This window comes from Mobula birostris, chromosome 9 (assembly GCF_030028105.1).
Source record: "Mobula birostris isolate sMobBir1 chromosome 9, sMobBir1.hap1, whole genome shotgun sequence".
Taxonomy (NCBI): Eukaryota; Metazoa; Chordata; class Chondrichthyes; order Myliobatiformes; family Myliobatidae; genus Mobula; species Mobula birostris.
The window spans coordinates 63,810,536-63,837,903 of NC_092378.1; the positions used below are offsets into that span (position 1 = coordinate 63,810,536).

Consider the following 27,368-nt stretch of genomic DNA (forward strand, 5'->3'; position numbering starts at 1 on the left):
GAATGAAGACTTTAAATAAACTGTGTCAGGGGATTTTTGGAAGCAGTTTGAACAGTAGAGTTTCAATTACTAATTTAAAAACACAAGAGATTCTGCAGATGTTGAAAATCTAGATCAAGACAAACAGAATGCTGGTGGAACTCAGTAGGACAAGCAGCATCTTATGGAAATGAAATGAAAAGTCATTGTTTCTTGCATGGGTCCTGATGGAAGAGTTTTGGTCCAAAACGTCGGCTGTTTTCTCCTTTCCGTAGATGCTACCAGACCTGCTGAGTTCCTCCAGCATTTTGTTTACGTCACTTTAGATGGGCTGAAGGTTTGTTTCTGCGCTGTAGTGCTCTGAGGCCCTCCATTGGTCAGGGCCGACCATGGATATTGTGTCCTAGTTGCCTATGTGCTGCGCGAGCCAGGGCAGTACGATATGGAGAGCAAGCTATTGCCCATGCAGCAGGTTCCCCCTCTCAGCATCTGATGGATCCAAAGGAATGGCAGAGATGGATCAGTTTGGCATCGGCAGTTTTGCAGGAGTTGCCAGTCGGTGTTGAACTCAACCTAGGATTGCCTGAGGGATTCCAGCTCAGGATTTTTCCTCTGGTTTTACTTCCAAAGATCTTCCCCATGAGTGGGTATAACCGCAAGACAATGGAGGTTTGAGATGTTCTCCTAGATGAGCTGCCAACCACAGCTGACAAGCCCCGTCTGCCTGAAGCGACTGGTTTTAAGGCGCCAGTAACCCAACTTTGACTCTTCTCTGGTTAATAGAAATGGTTCCACCAGGTTTAGTAACTAAGCTACACATGAAGGCCAGGAGCTGGACTTGGTTGTCAGAAGCTATTTGAGACGTATGCCATTGGGAGCCTATTGCCACTACCTTCCCCAGCTATGACAACCTAAAGCTTCATAGTGCTCTATGACCTGAAAATACTATTCTTGTCATTTATTAACAATGTCAAAGTATCGTGGCTGCCTACTGAACAGCAGTATCTGGAGCACAGTTCACCACCATCTTGACAAGGATTCTAAAGGATGCATGAAAGGTATAGGCTTTTCTGGCGTTAGATGGTTGCTAAGCGTTAGTGTAAAGCACCAATGCTCAATATGTTGTATAAATCCCATGTGAAGACTCACTCTCCTTTTTCAAACACTCATTTTGCATTTATACCGGATCACTATTAAAAGTTAATGATCTTATTTATAATTTACACCTCAAGTCAGTAAGGCTGTAATAATGTACAAACTTGCAGTTAAATAGTGTGTAATTGTGGTCGCCCATTACAGAAAGGCTTTGGAAAGTGTGCAGAAGAGGTTCACCAGACGCTGCTTGGACTCGAGAGTAGGCCTGACCTCTAGAGCTTCCTCTGGTTGTTTGTTCAATATATTCACCATCCTCTACATGGAAAAACCTGCTCCCTTTCCTCTGTCACCTTAAACCTAAGCCCTCTGTGTTTAGATTCCCTGACTCCTCTGTCTCCTATGCTTCAGGGAAAATAATCCCAGCCCATCTGGCCTCCTTTTTATAACTCGAGCCCTCCAGTTCTAGTTAACATCTTTATGAAATCGGGCATAAATCCTCTCTTGACAACCCGAGATGCTAGAGGAACTCAGTGGGTTAGGAAGCATTTATGGGGGAAATGGATAATCAACGTTTTGAGTTGAGACCCTTCATCTGGACTGAAAAGTAGAGGGGAGACAGCCAGTATAAAGAGATGGAGGGAGGAGTGGTGCAAGAGCTGGCATGTGATAGGTGGATCCAAGTGAGGGGCAGGCGGGTGGATAGTATGGTGATTGGCTGGTAGGCGAAGGAAGATAGAGAATGGCACCAGAAGCTGGAAGGTGGTAGGTAAAAATGGCAAAGGGGTCAAGATGATAGCGTCTGAAAGGACAGGAAGGAATCCTGTCCCATCTTCAAATTAATGGTGTTGAGACAGTTTGTGCCTTCTGGCGGTATCTAGAAAGGAGCACCCCTGAATAGTGATCTGGAGAGTCATCTAAGTGTTTATGCTGGTGCTCTCTTGATTGGGCCTTACAATCACCAACTTCAGACTTGGGGTGAGGGAGAGTGTTGCTAGAGCTCAGTTACTAATGGACCTCCTGTACTAACTTCGGTCTCGTCTCTTACTCTGCAGTGATGCGCCGGACACCATTTGGGATGGACGTCTGCTGCAGGAAAGGATCAAGGAGCCCTCTGCAAGAACTCTACAACCCAACCCAGGTCTGTACTCTGTGATTCACATGCCGGGCACGCTCAGGTGGGACTGGACCACTGGCAAGTTATGAAAGTCCCAGAAGTTGGTAAAATACTAGGGGGGCACTAAAACTCTGAGACCCAAGCTGCCCTGTTCTGGATACTGAGACTAAGCACATGATCCAGAGGTTGTGGGGAGTTTTACCATGGAAAATGTTTGGATTGTAACAAATTTACATGGACGGAGTTTAGCAATTTGAGTTAATCTCTTATTTCCTGAAATTACCACAACATGTTTTCCCTGGCTGGATTCTATGCAGTTGTTTTGATAAAGTTTGTAATGTGCTCGGTTCAGAGTTAAAGTGATCTGATTCGTCATTGCTGACCAGAATGTAGGCTGTGTTATTATGCCCAAAAAGAAACACAATCTCATCATAATCTATAGAGAATTTGCTGTCTTTTTAGGAGCTGCTTTTGAAATAATAGATCTAGCAATGTTATTCGAGATGTTTAGGTTCCGACTTAAGCAAGCATTTGGAGAGGTTTTGCCATCTGTGTGTTCTCTGTCACTCTGTGACATATGACTTCCCCTTCCAATGGGTAAGAGGGAGAGTAAGAACAGTGGCTTCCAGATTTATCTTGTAAGAATGTATTGTCTTTGTTTAACAGGCAGAGCTCAGAACTCAAGATTCTACTCTTTATTCTGTGTCAGAAGGCCACTTCGTTTTACCAGACGTATTGGAAGTTTATAAAGTTAGGAAATGCACAAGACATAGGACCAGATTTAGGCCAATGGGCCCATTGAGTCTGCCCCGCCATTCCATCATGACTGATTTATTACTCGTCTCAACCCTATTTCCCTGCCTTCTTTCTGTAACCTTTGACACCCTTACTAACCAAGAACCTATCAACCCCCACTTTAAATATGTATATCCAATGACTTTTCCTCCACGGTGTTTGAGGCAATGAATTCCACAGATTCACCACCCTCTGGCTAAAGAAATTCCTCCTCATCTCTATTCTGAATAGATGTTCCTCAAGTCTGAGGCTGTGCCCTTTGATCTTGGACTCCCCCCACCCCTCCCCAAAGGAAACTTCTTCTCCACATCTACTCTATCTAGATGTCAATGAGATGCCTCCCCCCTCATTCTTCTAAACTTCAGCGAGTACAGGTCTAAAGCCATCAAGTGCTTCTCAAACTGGAATTATTCCTTTCATTTTTGGGGTTATCTTCCTGAACTTCCTCTGGACCCTCTCCAATGTCAGCATATCCTTTCTTAGATAAGGGCCCCAAAACTGCTCAAAATACTTCATGTGTGGCCTGAAGAATTCCTTATAAAACCTCAACATTACATTCTTGCTTTTATGTTTTAGTCCTCTCGAAGCAAATACTAACATTGCATTTGCCTTCCTTACCACCAACTCAACCTGCAGATTAACCTTCAGGGAATCCTGCACGGTTAGTACTTCACATTTCTATCCTGCAAATCCCACCTTTGCACTTTTGATTTCTGAATTTTCTCCCATAAATAGGGTAGACAGTCAGAATCTTTTTCACAGGGCAGAAGGTGGTCTTTATTCTTTGGAGCGTAGAAGGTTGAGGGGGGACTTGATAGAGGTGTTTAAAATTATGAGGGAGATTGATAGAGTTGACGTGGATAGGCTTTTTCCATTGAGAGTGGGGAAGATTCAAACAAGAGGACATGAGTTGAGAGTTAAAGGGCAGAAGTTTAGGGGTAACATGAGGGGGAACTTCTTTACTCAGAGAGTGGTAGTTGTGTGGAATGAGCTTCCAGCAGAAGTGGTTGAGGCAGGTTCGATATTGTCGTTTAAAGTTAAATTGGATAGATATATGGACGGGAAAGGAATGGAGGGTTATGGGCTGAGTGCAGGTCGGTTGGACTAGGTGAGAGTAAGAGTTCGGCATGGACTAGAAGGGCTGAGATGGCCTGTTTCCATGCTGTAATTGTTATATGGTTATATAAAAATTTCAGTTGAAAGGGGGAGATTTTAAAGGAGGTAGAAGAACAACAGGCCCTTCAGCCCACAGTGTTGCATCAAACCAATTAATTAGTAATCAAATGGTCAACTAAGCTAATTTCTTCTGTGTGTACAATGTCCATATCCTTCCATTTTCCTCACATTCATGTGTCTATCTAAACGTCTCTTAAAAGTCCCTAATATATCTGCCTCTACCACCACCCCAGGCAGTGCATTCCACACACCCACCACTTACCCCTCACATCTCCTTTGAAATTACCCCCCTCACTTTAAATGCATGCCCTCTGGTATTAGACATTTCAACCCTGTGAAAGAGATACTGTCTGTCTACTCTATCAATACCTCTCATAATGTTATGAAACTCTGTTGGATCGCCCCTTGGCCGCTCCAGAGAAAACAGCCCAAGTTTGTCCAACCTCTTGTGATAGCACATGCCCTCTTGATGTGCGGCGTAAGAGTTTACACAGAGAGTGCTAGGTGCCTGGAACAGGCTGCCAGGCACAGTGGTGGAAACAGACAAGATACTGCTGTTTAAGAGGCTTGGCATGGTAATGTAGTAGTTAGCACAGTACAGGTGACCCAAGTTCAATTCCCACTGCTGCCTATAAGGAGTTTGTGCATTCTCCCCGTGACTGTGTGGGTTTCCTCTGAGTGTTCCAGTTTCATCCTACTGTCCAAAGCCATTGACAAGGTGCCACACGTGAGGCTGCTTACCAGATTAAGAGCCCATGGTATTACAGGAAAGTTACTAACGTGGTTAGGGCATTGGCTGATTGGTAGGAGGCAGCGAGTGGATTTAAAAGGATCCTTGTCTAGTTGGCTGCCAGTGACTAGTGGTGTTCCGCAATGGTCGGTGTTCTGCAGGGGCTGGTGTTGGGACCGCTTTTTATGCAGTGTATCAATGATTTAGATGATGGAATAGATGGCTTTGTTGCCAAGTTTTCAGATGATACAAAGATTGGTAGAAGTGCAGATAGTGTTGTAGAAACAGATGGGCTGCAGAAGGACTTGGACAGATTAGGAGAATGGGCAAGAAAGTGGCAAATGAAATACAATATTGGAAAATGCATGGTCATGCACTTTGGTAGAAGAAATAAATGTGCAGATTATCTTCTAAACAGGGACAAAATCCAAAAATCTGAGGTGCATAGGAACTTGGGAGTCCTTGTGCAGAACTTCCTAAAGGTTAACTTGCGGGTAGAGTCAGTGGTGAAGAAGGCAAATGCAAAGTTAGCATTCATTTCAAGAGCTCTAGAATACAAGAGCAGGGATGTGGTGCTGAGACTTTATAAGGCACTGGTGAAGCCTCACCTTGAGTATTGTGAACAGATTTGGGCTCCTCATCTAAGAAAAGATGTGCTGGCATTGGAGAGGGTTCAGAGGTGTTTCACAAGGATGATTCCGGAATGACAGGGTTATCAAGGAAAGTTTGATGGTTCTGGGTCTGTACTCAGGAATTTAGAGGGATTGTGGGTTGGGGGGGGGAGTATCTCATTGAAACTTTTCAAATGTTGAAAGGCCAATGGCCTTGTTGAAAGGCTTTCCACAAGGTACATGTGGAAAGGATGTTTCCCATGGTGACGGATTCTAGGACAAGAGAGGCACAGCCTCAGGATAGAGGGGCGTCCATTTAAAGCAGATGCAGAGAAATTTCTTTAGCCAGAGGGTGGTGAATTTGTGGAATTTGTTACCACAGGCAACTGTGGAGGCTAGGTCGTTGGGTGTACTTAAGGCAGAGATGGATAGGTTCTTGATTGGACATGGCATCAAAGGTTATGGGGAGAAGGTCGGGAAATGGGGTTGAGGAGGGCAGAAAAGGATCAACCATGATTGAATGGCAGAGTAGGCTTGATGGGCCAAATGACCTAATGCTGCCCCTATGTCTTATGGTCTTGTGTACTGGTTGGCAGGTGAATTGATCATTCTCAGTTGTCCCGCTATTAAGCTAGGATTAAATTGGGAGATTGCTGGACAGTGTAGCTCGAAGGGCCAGCAGGTCTTATTCCACATTATATCTCAAAACGTTTTAAAAAAATAAATTCAGATAGAAATATGAATTTGGAGCAATGTGCATCTTGTACATAGAGGAGAGATTTATGATATTTTGGCATTGAGTTCAGCACAGACATCGTGGGCCAAAGGACCTGTGTTCTGTATTGTGGGTTCAAGTCACGCTCCAAACAGGTTTCAGTTGCAGACTTCTGGTCCAAGGGAAATGTTCATTTGGCACTTCATGGCCGAGTATTAGAGAATACTCCAGATGAAGGGTCCTGATCAGAAATGTTGCTGCAGTCCAGCTAGTAAAGGGAGATGACCACAAACTTTGGTGGTTTCTTACAGAACTTATTATTTCCTGAAAAATTACTATCACGTCCCCTGGTATTTTATCAGCCGCCTCAGTATTGTGTGAAGCCAGGCAGGAAGCTGATATAAGTTCCTGTTTAGTGTACAGTATTTACAGGACTGAATTGCAAGCTGCCATCACCAGGTTGAGTACTGTGTTTTGTTTTACACAGAAAGACAGATCTGCTGTGTTCCTTTCATCAGTGTTACTAGAGCAGATTCTCAGGTCATTTATACCCTTCTGTTTGTGGGGCCTACGAATTACCTGCTGCATTCTTTCCGTTATCACCGTGACTGCACTTCACGTTGTAACATTGAGTTGGGCTGCTCCGAAAGAGACACTTTGAAAGTACAGCTCTTTCTTTCACATTGTTGTGTGATGGAGACATAGAGTACCACAGTACAGAAACAGGACCTTCAGCCTATCTAGTCTGTTTTCTTCCTAAAACCATTACTCCTACTGGGGCACAGGCCACCAACAGCGGGTCACAGGAGTTCTCTGTCCTGGGCCAGTCTTTCAAGTTGTCCCAAGGCGTAGCCCATCTTGGAAATTCCTTCCTCTCTCAGGGATGAGGTCTTTGGAGCTTCTGTTGGTGTTTCTGTAGCTCTGGGTTTTTACTTGATGGGGTTGCTAGCCCAGTGCCCAACCTCCCCCCTTTTGGCCTTTCCCTTCGAGCGCGGCTGGCCCTTCGACCCTTCCTATCCAGGTGCTTTATTTATTTATTTAATGATATAACACAGAGTAGCCCCTTCCAGCCCTTTGAGCCGTGCCAGCCAGTAACCCCTAACAAACCCGATTAACCCTAACCTAATCGCAGGACAATTTACAATGACCAATGATAATTTACTATGCCCAGTACGTCTTTGGACTGTGGGAAGAAACCAGAGCATCTGGAGAAAACCCACGCATTCCACAGGGAGGACATACAGATTCTCCTTACAGAGGATGCCGGAATTGAACTCTGGAACGGCCCAAGTTGTAATAGTGTCATGCTAACTGCTGTGCTACTGAGGCACCTGAACTTATCCAAATTTCTCTTCAATGTTGCAATCAAACCCACATTCACCACTTCCGCTGGCAGCTCGTCCCGTACTCTCACCACCCTCTGAGTGAAGAAGTTCCCTATACTCTTCCCCTTGAATAGTTCTCTTTTCACCCATGACTTCTAGTCTCACCCAACCTCAGTTGTCCTATCTACACCCCTCATAATTTTGTATACCTCTATCAAATCAGCCCACTTTCTCCGATACTCCAGGGAATAATGTCCTAACCTCTGTCACTCATGTCCTCCAGTGCCAGCAACATCCTTGTAAATCTTCCCTGCATACTTTCAGTCTCATTGAATGATCAATCAACGTCTTATCGTTATCAATCAAGCAGATAAGCCATAGGAACGGCATTAGGCCTCATCAGCCCCTTGAGTCTCATAGCTGATTTATTATCCCTCTCAACCCCATTCTCCTGCCTTCTCTATTCCTGACAGTCTATTCTGAAGCTGTGCCCTCTGGTCTCACACTCCCCCACTGTAGAAAATATCCTCTCCACATTCACTCTATGCAGTTCTTTCTGTATTTGATAGGCTTCAGAGAGCTCCCCCCCCCCCCCCATTCTTCTAAACTCCAGCAAGAACAATTTAATCTTACTAAGCAACACACACACACAATGCTGGAGGAACTCAGCAGTTCAGACAGTGTCTATGGAGAGGAATAAATGGCGTTTCAGGCCAAGACCTTCATCAGTACTGGATCTCCAGCATCTGCAGAATTCCTTGTGTTAATGATCCTCTGTTCCATTGTGAAGTTTCTTCGTGGTATGCCTGCCCTGAAGAAGATTAAATCTTCTCTTCAGGAGTTCAGTGAGATCCTTTCTCGCTGCCCTGCTTCTGTGACCTCTGCTGCCCTCCATCTCTGTGACCATGTGCTCTCCCTGACTTGGTACCACAGCCACATATCCACCTATCACCTCCCAGCTTCTTATCTCACCCCCTCTCCCATCCACCTGGCTTCATCTATCACCTCGCTTGTATTCTTTCCCTCTCCTTAACTTATTCTGACTTTTTCCCTTTTCCTTTCCAGTCCTGATGAAAGGCGTTGGTCTTGGACCTTGAAAGGAATGGTTTACAGCAGCAGAAGACCACAAGCATTCACTCAGTGGCCACTTTATTAGGTACAGGAGGTACATAATAATGTGGCCACTGAGTGTACAATTTTATCTAGCAGCAACGTCAGAGTTTTGTCTTTTTTTTCCCCAACATGTTGCGTGTGCAGAGATAGTTTTCAGCAACTTTCTAAAGTACGTGTCAACGTGGCTTTTGAATGAGATGGCACTTAACTGGATCATTTACTTTCCGCTTGTTGTAAGACCTATTGAACATGGGCTTCCCCATGCTTTTCCCCTTAAAAAGGGTTAAGATATCACGTCACACGAAAATGTACAGACAAAACCCCATAGTTATTTAACAGCTGGAATGAAATTACCTGGTGGACTGAAAAAGATTCAAGGATGTGCTTAAAGCTGCATTGAAGAAATACAGCATTCCTTAACTCCAGATAATTCTTCGGCTGTAGTACATTAAGGTGAGAGGTATGTTCAGAGGAGATGTGTGTAGCAAGTTTTATTTACATAGAGACCAGGAGGTGCCTGGAATGGGCAGTCATGGGTAATGGTGAAAGCAGATACAACAGTAGCATTTAAGATACTGTTAGATTATGAAGAAGGAAAAATTAGCTTTATTTGTCACAAGTTATTCAAAACTTGGATTTCCAGTATCTGCAGATTTTCTATTGTTTATCATCCAGTGAAATTTGATGTTTCAGGTCATATCAAATCAGTGAGTTTTGTGCTGGGCAGCCCACAAGTGTCACTACACTTCCAGGGCAAACGCAGCATGGCCACAACTCACTAAACCTCACTTAACAAATCTTTGGAATGTGTGGGGAAGCGGTCATGGGGAGAACGTAGAAACTCCTTACAGACAGCAGTGTGTATCAAACCCTAATCTACAGTTGGCTGCTGTGAAGTGTTGTGCTAACAGTTACACTCCCAGGTCACCCTGATAGATGCACGTGATTGACTCATCAATATACAGGCAGTGGAGGGATATGGATCATGTGAAGGCAGAAGAGTTTTAACATAGACATTGTGGAATCAAGAACTCTTCCTCAAGGATCATAGGAGAATGCGGGGAGATGTGATAGTATACAAAATTACGAAGAGTATAGATAGAGTAAATGCAGAGATTTTCCACTAAGGTTGGATAGGACTATCAGAATCAGGTTTTGTATCACTGGCATGGGTCATGAAACTTGTTGTTTTGTGGCAGCGGTACATTGCAATACATGATAAAAAAACTATAAATTGCAATAAGAAAATATATAAATATAAAATTAAACAAGTAATGCAAAAAGAGAACAAAAAAAGAAAATAATAGTAAGGTATTGTGCATTGATTCATTGTCCATTCAAAAATATGATGGTGGGGAAAAAAAGTTGTTCCTAAAACATTGAGGCTCCTGTACCACCATCTTGATAGTAGCAATGAGAAGAGGTCATGCCTTTGGGTGATAGGGTTCCTGGGACTAGAACCAGAGGTCATGGATTAAGGATGAAAGGTTGAATATTTAAAGGGAACATGAAGGGGAACAACTTCAGCCAGAGGGTGCTGAGAGTGTGGAACGAGCTGCCAGTGGAAGTGATGGATGAGAGCTTGATTTCAATATTTAAGAGAAATTTGGATAAGTACATGGATGGGAAGGATATGGAGAGCTGTAGTCTGGACGCAGGTCCATGTCACTAGGCAAAGTAACAGTTTGGCATAGGCTAGATGGGCTGAAGAGCCCTTTTGTGTGCCATATTGCTCTATGACTCTATGATCCTCAGAAGAAAAATTTACAAATTCAATTACACACAACAGATGCACTTTGGAATCCAGATCTGTGGTTGAAACTTAATAAACTCAATTTTTGGAATTACCATAAAACCATAAATTGAAAATCTATATCAGTATTAATGTAAAATAATCTACTTCATTTTCAGTTCAACAGCTGGCAAATAGTAACAATAGCAGCATCCAACAGGGATTATGATATCCACCTTAAAAGCACTAGGCGGCACAGTATCCTAGCGGTCAGTACAATGCTTTACAGCACTAGCAATCACTGTTTGGGGTTCAATTCCCACTGCAGTCTGTAAGGAGTTTACATGTTCTCCCCGTGACCGTGTGGGTTTCCTCTGGGTGCTCCGGTTTCCAAAGGCACACAGGTTAGGGTTAGTAAGTTGTGGACATGTGATGTTGGCTTTGGAGATTTGGGGCCACTTGTGGGCTGCTCCCCAACACAGTCCTCAAACTGTGTTGGTTATTAATGCGAAATGATGCATTTTTAAAATTATTACTTTTTAAAATACTGACACACTTCACTGTAAGTTTCAATGTACGTGTGGCAAATAAAACTCATCTTTAACATTTAGGTCTGGATTGAAGCAGTCTTCTGCAGACCTCATTGATGGGAAACTTCAATGAGGTGTAAAGAAAAACACAACTTGATATTCAGTTTTTCATTTTTTGGTCAGATTCGAACCAGCCCCATTATTTCCAAAAAAAAACAACAAAGTTTCTTTTGACTGACTTCAACAGAGACAAAAATTATGGAAATTAAAACAATGTGAACTCATTATCCATTCAGTAACACGATAAGAAGCACAAATCGCAATACCGGTCCTTAAATTGCAGCTAAATATATTTTCTTAAGGATTAGAAACAACTCAAAGCTTTTATAAGATTTTCCTCTTGCAATAGAAACAAGTTGCCCATAGTTTTTCGCCAAAGCCTTTTTTTTCAAAAGTATTCCAGTAGGGGCAGAGGTCGACAGGAATCTTAAAGGGTTCAAAGTCAATGTAGGCAGAGCAGATGGTGCTGAATAGCAACATAATAATAACACACTTCACTGGCCAAGCACAATCCAATCAATTAGTAATTTGCTTACAAGTCTAAAAGTTGACAGTATTGCTTTTGTTTTTATATAGCCTTCCTTGTTTAAATTTTTGCTAAAAGATTGGGCACATTTTAAGTAGAGGTAAAAAAAAATTTCAGGAGCAAGGAAACTCTCCTTGTTTTCCTCGTATTCTTTCATTAAAGTGATTATGAAGGGTTGTCTAGATTCAAATACATCAAAGTTCAAAGTAAATTTGTTGTCAAAGCATATATGTCACCATACGCTACCCTGAGATTCAATTTCTTGCAGGCATTCACAGTAGAGCAAAATACACCCAAATTAATGAAAAACTCCACACAGAAAGACTGGAAAAAAAAAACAAAAGAGCTAAAAGAAGAGAAACTGTGCAAATACAAAAAAAAGAAACAAATAAGAATAAATAAATAAATATAATAACACTGAGAACATGATTTGAAGAGTCCTTGAAAGAGTCCATAGGTGTGTTCACTGTTGAGGTGAGTGAAGATGTCCACGAAGGTTCAGGAGCCTGATGGTTGAAGGATAGTTTTGGTGAACTTGCCATGTAAAAATTGACTGCCAGTTTCTGTGTGACTATTTCATAAGATGTTTCATTAATTATGACTTTGGGACAATCGTTTTCAAAATGCAAGTCCAAATGCTTGACAGTTGGATTGAGAAACTTCGACTGTTGGAAATAAGTTGCACAAACATCGAAGGGTTATGTAAAGTAACAGTTCGTCTGACAGCACTTTCTAAGACTTTTGAATTCTCCAATTTCAGAGAACGTAGAATACAGTACTGGCCCATCGGCCCATGATGTTGCGTCAACCTTTTAATCTACTCCAAGATCAATCTAGCCTCCCACATAGCCCTCCGTTTTTAAAAAATTCATATGTTTCTTAAATATCCCTAATTATCTGCCTCTATCACCACCTCAGCAGATAGTTCCACGCACCCACCACTCACTATGTTTATATAAAAATAAAGCTCCCTCTGCCCTTCCCTCTTTACTTCTGGTCCACCCCTTTCCTCCTACACACACCCAAACAGTCCCCTCCCTAAGTCCCAGTTATTGTGTTTCTTTCCCCTTCTCAACTTACTTCATTTGCCCATCGCCCCCACCCCCCACTGTTTCCTTCTGCATCTCCCCCTCTCCATTTCTTTCCAAGGTCCACCTTGCTTTCCCATCATCCATCATCTCTGGCCCTTTGTCGCCTCCACCTATCACCTCCTAGCCTCTGTCATTACCTTGACTCTTTTTTTTAAGATGAGATTAGCTTTACGAAACATTGAGGCATACAGTGAACTGTGTCGACTTTGCGTCAACGAGCAACACAGTCCGAGGATTATGCTGGGGGCAGGCATACTTGAGGCGCCAACTCTGCCTGCCTGTCACCCGTTCTTATCTACATCTACGTAGCGCTTACCAACTCTTGCTTCTCACCTCTTTATACTCGCCACTCCTCCCTGTTGTTCAGTCCAGATGAAGGGTCTCGTCCCGAAGCATTGTCTGTGTACTTCTCCCCCACACAGATGCTGCCTGACCTGCTGGATTCCTCCAGAGTTTGTTTGTTTTTTTTTTTGCCTTTGGGTTCTAGTGTCTATGTTCTCCTACATCTCCTCTTCACTTTAATAGGCTTGTTTTAGATGTTGGTCCATGGCTGCCTCTCATGGCAAGATGAAGCTGCCCTCAAGGTGGAGGAACAACACCTTTTGTATTCCATCTGGGTAGCTTTCAACCTGATGGCATGAGTATTAATCTCTCTCTTCCCTCCCCCCCCCCACCCCCACACCTTCCTCTATTCTCCAATCTGACCTCTTACCTCTTCTCACATCGCCTCCCGCTGGGTCCCCTCCTCCTTCCCTTTCTCCTGTGGTCCACTTTCCTCACCTATCATATTTCTTCCTCTCCATCCCTTTACCTTTACCACCAACCTGGCTTCACCTAAAGCCTTCCAGCTAGCCTCCTGCCCCTCCTCCCACCTTTTAATTCTGGCATTTCCCCCCCTCTTTCTCAGTCCTGAAGGAGGGTCTTGGCCTGAAAATTTGACTACTTAGTTATTTCCATCAATGCTGCCTCGCCTGCTGAGTTCCTCCAGCATTTGTGTGTGTGTGCCTGACTTCGTTTCAGACCTGCTACCTTTGTGCATTTGGCATGGACCAGATGGGCTGAATGGCCTGTTTCTGCTGTTGTGTTCAAGATTCTGATCCTGTCAGCTAGGACAATCCCAGTGGACGTTGGACCCCAGGAACAGCCAGAAATTCAGCGACATAGTGTCAGGATAAGAAATGGCCACTTAGGACCAAGCTGAGGGGATTTTTTCTTTACTCAGAGGGTTGTGAGTTCTCTATTCAGAGGTTTGGAATTTTTTTTCTATCACAGAGGACTGGGGTGTTCAGTCACTAAGTTTGAGATCCTTGGAGCAGCACACAGAAAGAATGAAGATTAGCTTTATATGTCACCTGTGCATTGAAACATACAGTGAAATACATTATTTGCATGAAATCAAATCAGTGATGGTTGTGCTGGGCCGCCCGCAGGTCACTAACCATAACCTGTACATGGGAGAAACCGGAGCACCTGGAGGAAACTCACGCGGTCACAGGGAGGACGTTCAAACTCCTTACAGACAGCGGAGTGAATCGAACCCCGATCTTAAGGCGTTGCACGAACCACTACTACTGTGCCATGCCTTGAGGACTTGAGTCTGTCCCATCCATTTAATTAACCAAACTAATCACAGATGCTGCAGTCAAACCCGCATCTACCTCTTCCACTGGCAGTTCGTTTTACACTCTCACCACCCTCTGAGTGAGGAAGTTCCCCCTCAGGTTCCCGTTAAATACTTTACCTTTCACCTTTAACGTATGACCAACCTGAGGGGTAAAACCCTATTTGTATTGACCCTGTCAGTACCCTTTATATTTTTGTGTAGCTCAATCAAATCTCCCTCCCCTTTTCCTCTGCTCCAGGGAATGAAGTCCTCACCTGTTCACCCTTTCCCTATAACTCAGCTCTTCAACCTCCGAACTTGTTCACCCTTTCTCTGTAACTCAGCTCCTCAACCCCCGAACCTGTTCACCCTTTCCCTATAACTCAGCTCCTCAACCTCCGAACCTGTTCACCCTTTCCCTGTAACTCAGCTCCTCAACCTCCGAACCTGTTCACCCTTTCCCTGTAACTCAGCTCCTCAACCTCCGAACCTGTTCACCCTTTCCCTGTAACTCAGCTCCTCAACCTCCGAACCTGTTCACCCTTTCCCTGTAACTCAGCTCCTCAACCTCCGAACCTGTTCACCCTTTCCCTGTAACTCAGCTCCTCAACCCCTGAACCTGTTCACCCTTTCCCTATAACTCAGCTCCTCAACCTGCGAACCTGTTCACCCTTTCCCTGTAACTCAGCTCCTCAACCTCCGAACCTGTTCACCCTTTCCCTATAACTCAGCTCCTCAACCTGCGAACCTGTTCACCCTTTCCCTATAACTCAGCTCCTCAACCTCCGAACCTGTTCACCCTTTCCCTATAACTCAGCTCCTCAACCTCCGAACCTGTTCACCCTTTCCCTATAACTCAGCTCCTCAACCTCCGAACCTGTTCACCCTTTCCCTATAACTCAGCTTCTCAAGTCCTGGCAATAGCCTTGTTTGTTTTTGCTCTCGATTAGAGCATCTGCCATCTCTGGAGCCCCACAGGAATGGAACGAGGTAGACATATTCCAACTGCACTGTTTGCAACCTCAGAGGAGGATCCCCGTATCTCAAGGGGAACGGGAGATGAAGGAACAAAGGGGTAATACGTTTCAGAAAGGCCAACCAGTGGCTTGGCTTATAGGAGGGAATCTTTCCTCCTAGTATCCGTTACCTCTCCTTGCTACTTATTTCTCTTTGCTACACACATATTTTTGCAGTCTAAACTAACTCAAGGCCGTTTTATACAGGCGCAGACTTAAATATCTCTACTGTATTCACGAGCGAGGAACATTGGAGCGGAGGGAGTTGACGTCGTCAGTGTCAGCAGTTTAGTGCTGAAACATTGATTGATGTGTTCTCTGACCTTAGGAATACAGTAGCAGCCAGCTACTCCTTAGCATAACCTTTCAAGCCGCCAGTCCGGAGGCAGGATGTCGGCTGCTCCTGGAGACCTTTGTGCAACTGGGCGTCATGGGTTTTCTATGTTTTCTGTTTGTTGACTTATCAGCATAATAAATAGTGACAGTACTGACAAAAATACATTTCCTCTGCTCTTTTACTGTGTAGAGCTGACATTTGTGGAGTGATTTGCCACCCTGGTCTCCTGCAGTTCAGTTGTCAAGGCCTCTAAATTAACATCTAACTCTGCCTCCAGCCTCACCCATCTGCAGGTGTGCGGAGAAGAGAGGTCCTAACCTGGATCGCCCAAAATAAAACATAGAACAGTGCAGGACATTCAGCCCACATGTTATGCTGAAATTTTAACATACTCCAAGATTAATATAACCCTTCCCTCCCACATAGCCCTCCATTTTTCTTTCATCCATGTGCCCTTCTAAAGGCTGATTTATACTTGTGCGTCAAATGTACGCTGTATGTATGGCGTAGCCGCGGACCCTATGCCGTAGCCTAACGCAAACCTCTCCCAAAATGTAACTACGCGTTGCGGCATCGCAGACCGCAACAACTGTGATTGGTCGGCTTGGTGGCATCGCATTTCCTCCTACGCTGCAATGGCTTCCCATTGGGCGACTGAAGGGCAGGGAAGGAACTCTGGCTGCAATGCTTTCCATAAAGCTTTACAGACCTTCGAAATTATGGAAGACACATTTTGCTTTTACAAAAGACCTACATTAGTACCTGTTTTCATTAACCGAAAGAGAATTTTCACTTTTATGAAAAAAGACACTTGCTTTAAACTTGTTTAACCCGAAAAAGACTACCATGACCATGAAGCCTTGCACGGGCAGGTGTGTGCGCATGTGTGATGTGCCAATTTTTTCGACAAATCGATTTTGGCTCAAAATTCTCGATTCTATTAAGTGATACTACACTGTACATACAGAAAATTCACCCTCCTTCAGTTTCAGTCGCCATTGTTTGAAGTTTGAGTTTCTTCATGTTGAGTTTCAACATGAAGAAACTCAATACAGTGGCATAGAAACCCCACCGCCAACTGGCGTTTTGGCAGTGAATTGCAGAGCAACGCAGACGCACCAACTCACAAGTATAAATGCTCACAACGGCGCAGCCCACTTGAGTAGGTTACGGCGTAAGCTAGTACGCACAAGTATAAATCAGCCTCTTAAATGTCCCTAATGTATCTGCCTCTACCACCAACCCGGAAATACTTTACTTACTCTTAGTGCTAATTTATGCAGTCATTTAAACAAACTATTACCCCTCTATTCCTTCATCTCCCCCTCCCCGTGATTATGGGGTCCTTCTCTGAGGTTGCAATCAGTGTGGTGGGATTATGTCGACCTCACTCCATCCCTGTGGAGACACACAGGAAAGCGGATGCACTAATCTGGAGCAGTCAAAACAGGCAAGGATGTTACTGTGACTGAGGATCTGAGTCATGGGGACAGGTTAGGTGCATGGGGGGGGAGGGGGGAGAAGAAAATGCCTCTGACATCTCAGAGAACATAGAGCAGCAAAGGAACAGGCCCTTTGGCCCGCAGTATTGTGCCGAAACAATTAAATTAGTAATCATGTGGCCAACCAAATTACTCTTCTGCCTACACAATGTCCATATCTTTCCATTTTCCTCACATTCAGGTGCCTATTGAAGCATTTCTTAAAAGAATCTAATGTACTTGTCTCTACCACCACTCCAAGTGGTGCATTCCAGGTACCCACCATTTTTTTTTTAAAAAACAAACTTGCTCCTCACTTCTCCTTTGAACCTACACCTTCTCACCTTATCTTGTCTGATATCCAACATTGTCACCTTGGGGAAAAAAGCACTGGCTATCCATTCTGTCCATGTCTCTTATCATCTGATACATCTCTATCAGTCGCCTATCATCCTCCTCGACTCCAGAAACTGAGCTCGCTCAACCTTTCAGTCCTTGGGGAACACAATGAACGAGAAGCATTGATTAGTTCTGATTTATTGTGTTCTGCTTCTGATTTAACCAGCATTTGGTTTTCATTCTTTAACCATGCTCCGTTTGGTTTGACTTTATTTTTAATTCCATGCTTTCATATTATGCATTATTATGGAGGACAACAGTGGCATGGTGGTTTAGCTACTTGTGGTCTACCATGCAGCGATAATCCTTTCCCTCTTTCTGATGAAGGATCTCAGCCTGAAATGTCGACTCTTTGTTCCTCTCCAAAGATGCTGCCTGACCTCCTGAGTTCCTCCAGCATTTGGTATGTGTTACTCTGTATTTCCAAAAAGCTGCATGATCATACACTTTCCAACACTATATTCCATCTGTCACCTCTTTGCCCATTCTCCTAATCCATCTAAGCTATTTTGCAGACTCTCTGTTTCCTCAACTCTATCTGCCCCTCTACCTGGCTTCATAGTGTCCACAAACTTGGCCACAAAGCCATCAATTCTGTCACTCAAATCATTGACATAGAACATGTAAAGAAGCTGTCCCAATACCAACCCCTGTGGCACACCACTGGTAGCCAACCAGAAAAGGCACCCTTTATCCCCACACTTTGCCTCCTGCCAATCAGCCAATGCTCTATCAATGCTAATGTCTTTCCTAGAGTACCATGGGCTCTTAACTTGTTAAGCAGTCTCAAGTGTGACCTTCTGAAAATGTGATCTCAACACAGTTATACAATCACGTCCGATAATAGATTAAATTGGGCTAATTTTGCACAGCCTTCTCTTTTCCAATCCACGTTAACTGCTTCTGATTTTTAATTACTCATTGCAGAAGTTCTGAAATCTCACAGGTTCCAGATACAATGAATTAGTTCATAAATATTCAATATATGCTCTTAGTCTGTTTGGACAAGGATACATTGCTGGATTTTGACTCTTCACTACTATTCGTCTTCAAGTGAATTTGGAAAATATAACTACCATACATATATTCAGTTTTGGAATTGGATAATTATTGTCACATGTACCAAGATACAGTGAAAGGCTTGTCTTGCATACTGTTCATACAGATCAGATCATTACCCAGTGCATCGAGGCAGTCCAAGGTAAAACAACGAAATGTAGAATAAAGTGCAACAGCTATAGAGAAAGTGCAGTGCAAGTAGACAATAAGTAGCATAGTGGTTAGCACAACACTTTACAGTATCAGCAACCTGGGTTTAATTCCTTCCACTGCCTGTAAGGAGTTTGTATGTTCTCCCTGTGACCATGAGGGTTTTCTCCAGGTGCTCCAATTTCCTCCCACAGTCCAAAGACAAGCTGGTTGGTCGGTTAATTGGTTGTTGTAGGTTGTCCCATGACTAGGCTAGTGTTAAATCGGGGGTTGCTGGGCAGTGTGGTTTAAAGGGCCTTTTCTTGGATGCATCTCAATAAATAAACAATAAAGATCATAAAGAAGATTTGGGAGTTTAAGAGTCCAGTTTATCATACTCAGTAACCATGCAATAGTTGAGGTAGAGGCCACCCTTGAGCCTAGGATACATTGATATGGGCTGCCTTCCTATGATGGGCTGTATGTCTACATATGGGGGAGTAGACTTAGGATGGACATGAGAAGAAACTACTTTTCCCAAATAGTAGTGAATCTGTGGAAGTCTCTGCCCAGGGAAGCAGTCGAGGCTACATCATTAAATATATTTAAGACACAGTTGGATGTATTTTTGGATAGCAGGGGAATGTAGGATTATGGGGAAAGGCAGGTAGATGGAGTTGAGTTCATGGCCAGAATGGTGGAGTAGGCTTGACATGCCAGATGGCCGCCTTCTGCTCCTACTGTGGGTTTTACCACCTTCAGTGGGTTGTTTTCCTATGGTGAGCCCAATGTCTACAACACACTATGAACCTATTATGCACCGTGGGCCTACCAATGCATTGGAAACTTCAAAAATTCCACACCTTCGTGCTGATAAATCAACTTGAGGTTTGCTAACACATTTGTCGTGATGAAGGGTCTTGGCCTGAAACGTTGACTGTACCTCTTCCTAGAGATGCTGCCTGGCCTGCTGCATTCACCAGCAACTTTGATGTGAGCGCCATTTACTTTTTTTTAAACTTGTAATAGCAGCTTTCTGGTAGCAACTGTGTCATCCACCTGGTAACCACCTTTGTGATACATTGGTAAGTTCAGGACTAATTTGGAGGAGGATTGAATTAAATTTGAAGGAGGATTGAATCAGTGCTTTGATGGCTCAGACATAGAGGAGATGTGCGGCATTGGGCCCCATATATAAGAAAAGATGTGCTGGTACTGGAGAGTCAGAGAGGCTTACAAGAATTATCCCAGAAATTAAAGGGTTAAGGTTTGAGGAGCATTTGATGGCTCTGAGACTGTGCTCTCTGGAGTTTAAAAGAATGAGAGGGGGATCTCATTGAAACCTACTGAATATTGAAAAACCTAGATAGAGTGTAGAAAGGATGTTTACAATAGTGGGAGAGTCTAGGTCCAGAGGGGACATCCTCAGAATAGAAGGGTGTCCCTTCAGAACAGGAATGAGGAGGATTTTTTTTAAAGCCAGGGGCCTGTGAATCTGGAATTCATTGTCACAGGTGGCTGTGGAGGCCAAGTCATTGGGTATATTCAAAGTGGAAGTTGATAGGTCCTTGAGTAGTAAAGGCATCAAGGATTATGGGGAAAGTGAGAAGAATGCGAGGGATAATAAACAAGCCATGATCAAGTGATGGGACAGACTTGATGGGCTGAATGGCATGGTTCTTCTCCTAAGTTTTGTGGTCTATTGGCAATTTGGACAATACTCTCAGGGCTGGGGTATGGAGGTTAGACTGAAACAGTATTGTGGCGTTCAAGAGTGAGCTGAATAATTAAAATCAGAACTCCCTGAAAACCTTTCTCGCATTTATATTGAAAGGCCCAAGCTCGCCCTCTTTCTGGCATTAATCCTGTAGCCGTGCAGGACGGGATTCTTGGTAATTGGTTTATTATGGTCACATTTTCCGAGCTACAGTGGAAAGCTTTTTGTGCCATCCAGACAGTTAATTCCATACAAAAGTAAGTTAAGGAATTACAGAAGGAAAAACAAGAACAGAATTCAGAAAATAGTGTCGCAGTTACTGAGAAAGTGTAGTGCAGGTGGACAAATGAAGTGCAAGGGCTGTGACAAAATTGAGTTCATCTTTATTGTACAAGAGGCCTTTTTAAGAGACTTGTAACAGGCTAGGAGCTGAACTTGAGCATGGTTACGCATGTTTTCAAGCTTGTGTGCCTTCTGCCCGATGGAAAAGGGGAGAAGAGAAAACAACCAAGGTGGGAGGTATTATTATGCTGGCTGCTTTCCCAAGCTAGTGGGTGGCCTTCAAGTGAAGGTCAGTGTGTCTGTAAAGGAAAAAAGTAGTAGGAATATGAAAAGGCAAGGAAATGGAATTAGCTAAAATGGTCTTGCATGGAGCCGGTACAGACTCCATGGGCTGAATAGACTCCTTCCATGCTAACACCATTCTGTTCCAGGTTTCTAATGGGGAAACAATGTAGTATAGTGCTCCGCATATGAAGTGTAGCCACATTCTTTTTTTGTAACTTATTTTTCATTAAAGTTCATCATCAAACAAAACTTTCCATAAGATTTATTTCAGATACTGTACATATATATCATATAGTCATAATTGTCACAAATCTCCACATAATATTTATCTGAGGTATACACTTGTAGAAAGGAGAGGAAAGAAAGAACAATCGAAAGAAGAAAACTATGTACATAGTAGGGAGTGATCTTTTTTTTACAACATATTCATTGACTTGTGAGAATAAAATCAGGCCTATGAGGTGTTATGTAGTTAAGCCATTTTTCCCAGTATGAATCAAATTGTTCCAACTTATGATTAACAGATGCTGTTATCTTCTCCATTTTGTAAAAATGTCCACTGTAATTTCCATCCATACATTTAAAGTTGGGCTCTCCTGTGATAACCATTTCCCGGTAAGGGTCTTTTTACCAGCCACCAGCAGTACATTCATTAAATATTTATCTCTTTTCAACCATTCTTGAGGTATATACCCAAAATATATGGTCTTACTTTCTAAGGGTATTTCGCAATTAAAGATGTCCTGTAGGGCATTGTGTATCCCACTCCAATAGTCTTTGATAACGGGGCATTCCCAGAAAATATGATAATGGTTTGCATTTTGATTTCCACAATTTCTGCAGAAAATAGGGAGGTTACTATCATAATGGAATTTCTGAGAGGGTGTAATAAAATATCTTCTCAAGTTTTTCCACTGGAACTCCCTTCGTTTCTGTGAACTGGTACACTTCCATTGATACCTCCATATTATTGTCCATTCTTCCTCAGATATTATTATCCCTCCTTCCTTCTCCCATTTTGTTTTAATGTATGAAGTCGAATGTGTTTTAAGATTTGGCAAACCCTTATACACGCTTGAAATTATTCTACTACTGTTGTCTGAATTTTATGCTTTTCTAAATAGCTCTATCAAACATGTACTTGCCTTGGTTACATTTTTAACCGTCCTATTAACATACTGTCGCATCTGTAAATACCGGTAAAAGTCTTGTTTTTCTAATAAGTGTTTCTCTTTGAGCATTTCAAAACTGAATAGTGTTCCTTCTTTCATTATATTGCAAATAGCTATTATTCCTTTAGCTGTCCAGTCCTTAAATCTAGCACCCAGTTTGTTCGGCATAAAATCCGAGTCATATGCACACCATTTAAGAATTGCAATGTCTCTCTCTAGTTTATACTTTATAATAGTTTCCCATATTTTAAGAGTCCATTTCACCCATGGGTTATCAATAGTATTTATGTAACTTTGTAGGTTGTTATCAGCCAAAATTGCCTGTATGGGGATGGAAAGTATCCTCTCCTCAGTGTTTTTCCATTGAGTGTCATATGATGGATTGCACCTGCATATCACAGCTCTCAACTGTGCTGCAAAATAGTAATCTCTAAGAGAAGGTATGCCCCATTCCCCCCTTTTCCTGTCACATCTCTTTTTAATCTAGGTTAGTAGACCCGAAATGATGCTATTGATGCTGTACCTAACATAACAGTGCAACCTTTATTAAATAGTTGAATGTATTCCGAGCAGAACAGCTTGCTTGTTGTCAATCATGTACAGGACTTCCTTATTCTTTTTGTATATCGAAAGGCCTAGATAGAGTGGACGTGGAGAGGATGTTTCCTAAATTGGGGGACTCAAAAACCAGAGGGCACTGGCTCAGAGTATAGGGATGTAGGAGGAACAGAGATGAGGAGGAATTTCTTTAGTTAGAGGGTGGTGAATCTGTGGAATTCATTGCCACAGACGGCTGTGGAGGTCAGGTCATTGGGTATATTTAAAGTGAGGTTCATAAATTCTTGATTTGTAAGGGTGTCAAAGATTATGGGGAGAGGGCAGGAAAATGGGATTAAGAGGGCCAAGATGGAAAGGTAGAGTGGACTCGATGAGCCAAATGGCTGAATTCTGCTCCTATGTCTTATGGTCTTTTTTGCAACTGACCTTTGGCACTCCTGCTAACTAGTGCTCTCTCCCTCTGAGTAGCTGATCAGAGTCAACTGCTCTGGAATAGTAGTTACGTTTTATTGCTGTTTTGTAATTTTGGTTCCACTGTGTCAGTAGGATGGTGTGAAGAGGCTTGTGTCAAGCAAAATAACTATATGTGTTATGTAGCATCTCGAGCAACAAACCTTTAGCTGAATCACCTTGATATTGTTGGCACTCCCAATGTTCCCTCTAATTTGTAATGATCAGTGTGTGCAAAAATCTTGTGCTGTGCAATTTATTTGCTCGGTGACAACAACATGTGTGCACTGAATTTTATATATAGAGGTATTAATTTTAACAGCTAGCAAAACACTGTCAATAGAACTTTGATCTTCTCTGGGTTTGATCATTTTTGCTCTTGTTCATCTACACTCTCACAAAACATATGTAGCAGGCCTGTAATGGGTAACGAAGGAGTTTCTTACCAGAGCTTTTGCACACTATCCATATGTGATTTACTTGCTAAATTACACTTTAAAAAGTCAAGTTTCCAAATATCACTCCACTTGCAAATTCTCCAGCAACTTTTGCATCAATACACACAGGTAACACCAGTTTCTGTATTGTACATAAATATTTCTCGTAGCTTCACATTCCTGACCTCGTGAGCTTTCGGGGTAGCTATTTCATTAAGCCATTCCGCTTAAGTTCTTTTGTGCTTCACGCCATCTGCTTCTTTGGAATCCGACAGTAATTTCTTCAATGTGCAGACAAATCATCACAACTCCACGTTGTCAGCACCGTCTGTATCAGAAACCAGAAAAGGAAATGTGATTGTGTACCATTGTGAAATATACTTAACGTGCCAACGAGGTAGAGAGTGACAACCTTTTGGGTGCAGTTGAAATTCCTCTGTGCGCTTGTAGCTAAAGAGGTGTGCACACGCACACCTTAGAGAGAACATTGGCACCAATTACCAATAACAGGTCCGTGCAACATTCGCCCAACATACAAAGGCTCATTTGGCTGGCCCAAGGTACCTGGACTTTACTGGATTGTCCTCAGCCATGGCAGAATCTCAGATGGTACACCTCTAGGAAGCTTAAACAGCTTTTCTGACTTTCAAAGACTTGTGAACAGTAAATACAGTATTTCTTAATGTCCCTGTTATTCAGAAACATTTAAAACCTCCATTTAAAAAAGCAAGAAAAATATTTAAAAATAATATTAGCTATAAATGCATGAAAATAATTTAAAACATTAAACACAGGCGGTTCTGCAGATGCTTGAGCAATGCCCTCAAAATGCTCTGCAGTTCAAGCAGCATATTTTTGGAGGGAAATAAACTATCAATGTTCCAGGCCAAGATATTTCATCAAGTCTGAGTCAAATTTATTGAACAAAATAGAATATTTAAAAAATTTCCTTCCAGGCAAGTTCTACTGAATGGTCCTTAGCCAGAAATGTTGATCTTGTTTTTCCTTCCACAGATGTTGCTCTGTGTTTCCAGCATTCTCTGTTGGTTTTTTTTTGCTTAAGTTCTCCACTTCTACGGGTTCTGATTTTCATTCGCTCTGTCTTTCCTATTGCTTTCTCCACCTGCAAACTCTACTGAAATCAGTGAGATTTATCCTGGATCCAAGTGTCAGTTTGCCACTTGCAAGGTAATTGAGGTGAAATGGGCCTCATGGGGAGTCCTATCTAGCTGAGGAAGTGACCATTGCCACCAAGTTAGTTTGAGCTATCTCTCTCTGACTGTGTATTTGGGTTGTCATAAGAGCATGGGAAATGGGAGTAGGCCATTTGGCCCATCAAGCCTGCTCTGCCATTCAATAAGAAAATGGACTCGGCTCCACCTACCTTCCTTTTCCCCACAACTCTCAATTCCCCTGCTATGCTGGACAAGCTTGTGTCTAAACAAGAAAATGTTGATAAATGTGGATCGTACTGTTACTATTGTACCGCAACACACTGTGTAATGATCTGATCTGCGGGAGCAGTATGCAAGACAAGTTCCTCGCTGCATCTCGGGACATGTGACCATAATAAACCCACTCCAATTCCCATTCGCATTCGAAACTGCCAATTGGAAGGAATTATGGAGATAGAGAAAGCTGAGGTGAAGGACTGATTTGAATTGCTCAATTGGGAACAAATGTGAAGAATAACTGGAATTTGGCATTGAATGGAATATAGACAACATAGTTTGGAAATGTAAGTGGCACAAAATGTTTTTAGAAGAGTGATGTCAAGTAAAATCTACCACAACATTGAGTAGCCGAGCCAACCGGGCCGTAAATTCAACACGGAGCTGCAGAGGTGAGAGGGAAGAAAGAAACCTTCATTGATGATGCAGTTCTTTGTCAAGTCAAAGTAAATTTATGATCAAAGTAAATGTATGTCACTGTGTACAACCCTGAGATTCATTTTCCTACAGGCATTTGCAGGAAGACAAAGAAATGCAATAGAATTTATGAAAACTACACATAAAAATAACCAATGTGCAAAATAAGACAAACTATGCAAATAAAAGTAAATAAAGAATGCTGAGAACATGAGTTATAGAGGTCTTGAAAGTGAATTGTGGAATCAGTTCAGTGTTGAGGTGAGTGAAGTTATCCACAATGGTTCAGGGGCCTGATGGTTGAATGGAAATAAGTGTTCCTCAGCCCAGTGGTGTGGGGCCTAAGGCTGAAGTACCTCTTGCCTGATGGTAATAGCAAGAAGAGAGTATGGCCTACATGGTGATGGTCCTTGCTGGTGGATGCTGCTTTCTTGTGCAGCGCTCCTTGTAAATGTGCTAAATGTGGGGGAGGGCTTTGCCTGTGATGGACTGGGCTGTTGCCACTTCTTTCTGTAACCTTTTCCATTGGAGTTTGTGAAGCTCTGGCAAGTCAAGAGTGTAGGGGCTGGGTCTGAAATTGTCCAGAGTCATTGGTGGCAAGTTCTGCTCATCTCTATGAAATAGGACTTTTTGCAGTATTTGCCTGACCTTAGGGTTTATGAACTTTGTACGATGCTGTTATTTCTCACTGAATTCTTACTTAATGCCTGGAGCGTGTAAATAATTTGAAAGGTCACTAAAAGCCAAGTAAAACTTTAATATTTTTGCTCTTTCAATTATAATACTTTATCTGTTTTATAACAGCTGCAAGGGGAGTACTTTGCACTTAGCTGTTATTAACTGGATAGTAGGTTAGTCCAGTCTCTGTGCTTGGATTAATTTAGAAAATTTCTACAGGCTAGATCACTCAAAATGTGTAAGACTGGACTATTCGTTAAGTCAGCCCAGGCTACAAAATTAATCTTTAACTGGCAAATAAAATTATCCAGTTAACATATCTGCACTTTCCTGTGCTAAATTTAGCAATAAACTATCTGCCTCTCAAACCCACAGTCTTTACACAGTGAGTATCTTTAAACACACACACACACAAAATGCTGGAGGAACTGAACAAGTCAGGCAGCATCTATGGAAGGGAGTAAACAGTCGATGTTTAGGACTGAATCCTTCAATGATACTTCTACTGTATCTATCTTTGAGCCGATGCCCACCCCCAGCTGTAAGAATGGGGTTCAATTCCTGCTGCTGTCTGTAAGTTCTTTTGTGATGACACACTTTCCTTCGGATGCTCCAGGTTCCAGCAACATTCCAGAGATGTACGGTTAGAGTTAGTGAACTGTGGGCGTGCTATGTTGGCGCTGGAAACATGGTGACACTTGTAGGCTGCTCAGCGCACACCCGCTGATTTAATTGGACGCAACCAAGGCATTACACTGCATATTTGATGTACATTTGACAAATAAAACTTGTCTTTAATCATTAACGTTTGACTGCTTGTGCCCCCTCCACAGATGCTATCTGACTTGCTGAGTTCCGTCAGCATTTTGAGTGTTCTCAAGATTTCCAGCATCTGTAGAATCTCTTGTATTGGTGTACCGTTCTCACCTTTGGTTGGAAGGTTATGGAATCAAGCCTCACTTCAGGACAAAAATCCAGGCTAGCGATTCAGTACACAAAAAGGTTCTGCAGATACTGAAAATCTTGCGCAAGGCACACAGAATGCCAGAGAAACTCAGCACTAGGTCAGGCAGCACCTACGGTGGGAAATAATCATTTGATTTCTCAGACTAGGACTCTTCCTCGGGACCCGGCCTGAGACCCGACTGTTTAATTCCCTCCTTCGACTCCAGCTGACCTGCTAAATTCCTCCTGCATTCTGTGTGTGTTGCTTACCATGCATTACTGAGGGAATGTGATGCTGTCAATGTTTCTGCTTTTTGGAAAGATTTCAAAGTGAAGTGCAAGCCTCTGTGGTACTATCAC

General features: G+C 42.8%; 1 protein-coding gene across 3 annotated transcripts in view; it reads left to right on the forward strand.

Annotated features, from left to right (window-relative positions):
• chst11 (carbohydrate (chondroitin 4) sulfotransferase 11) overlaps positions 1 to 27,368 on the forward strand; it is a 234,229-nt gene that overhangs the window by 73,176 nt on the left and 133,685 nt on the right. For all 3 annotated transcript variants that reach the window (XM_072268183.1, XM_072268184.1, XM_072268185.1), the window contains exon 2: positions 2,127 to 2,212. In XM_072268183.1, coding sequence (XP_072124284.1) covers positions 2,127 to 2,212 — 86 coding nt within the window. The remainder of the gene's footprint in view (positions 1 to 2,126; positions 2,213 to 27,368) is intronic.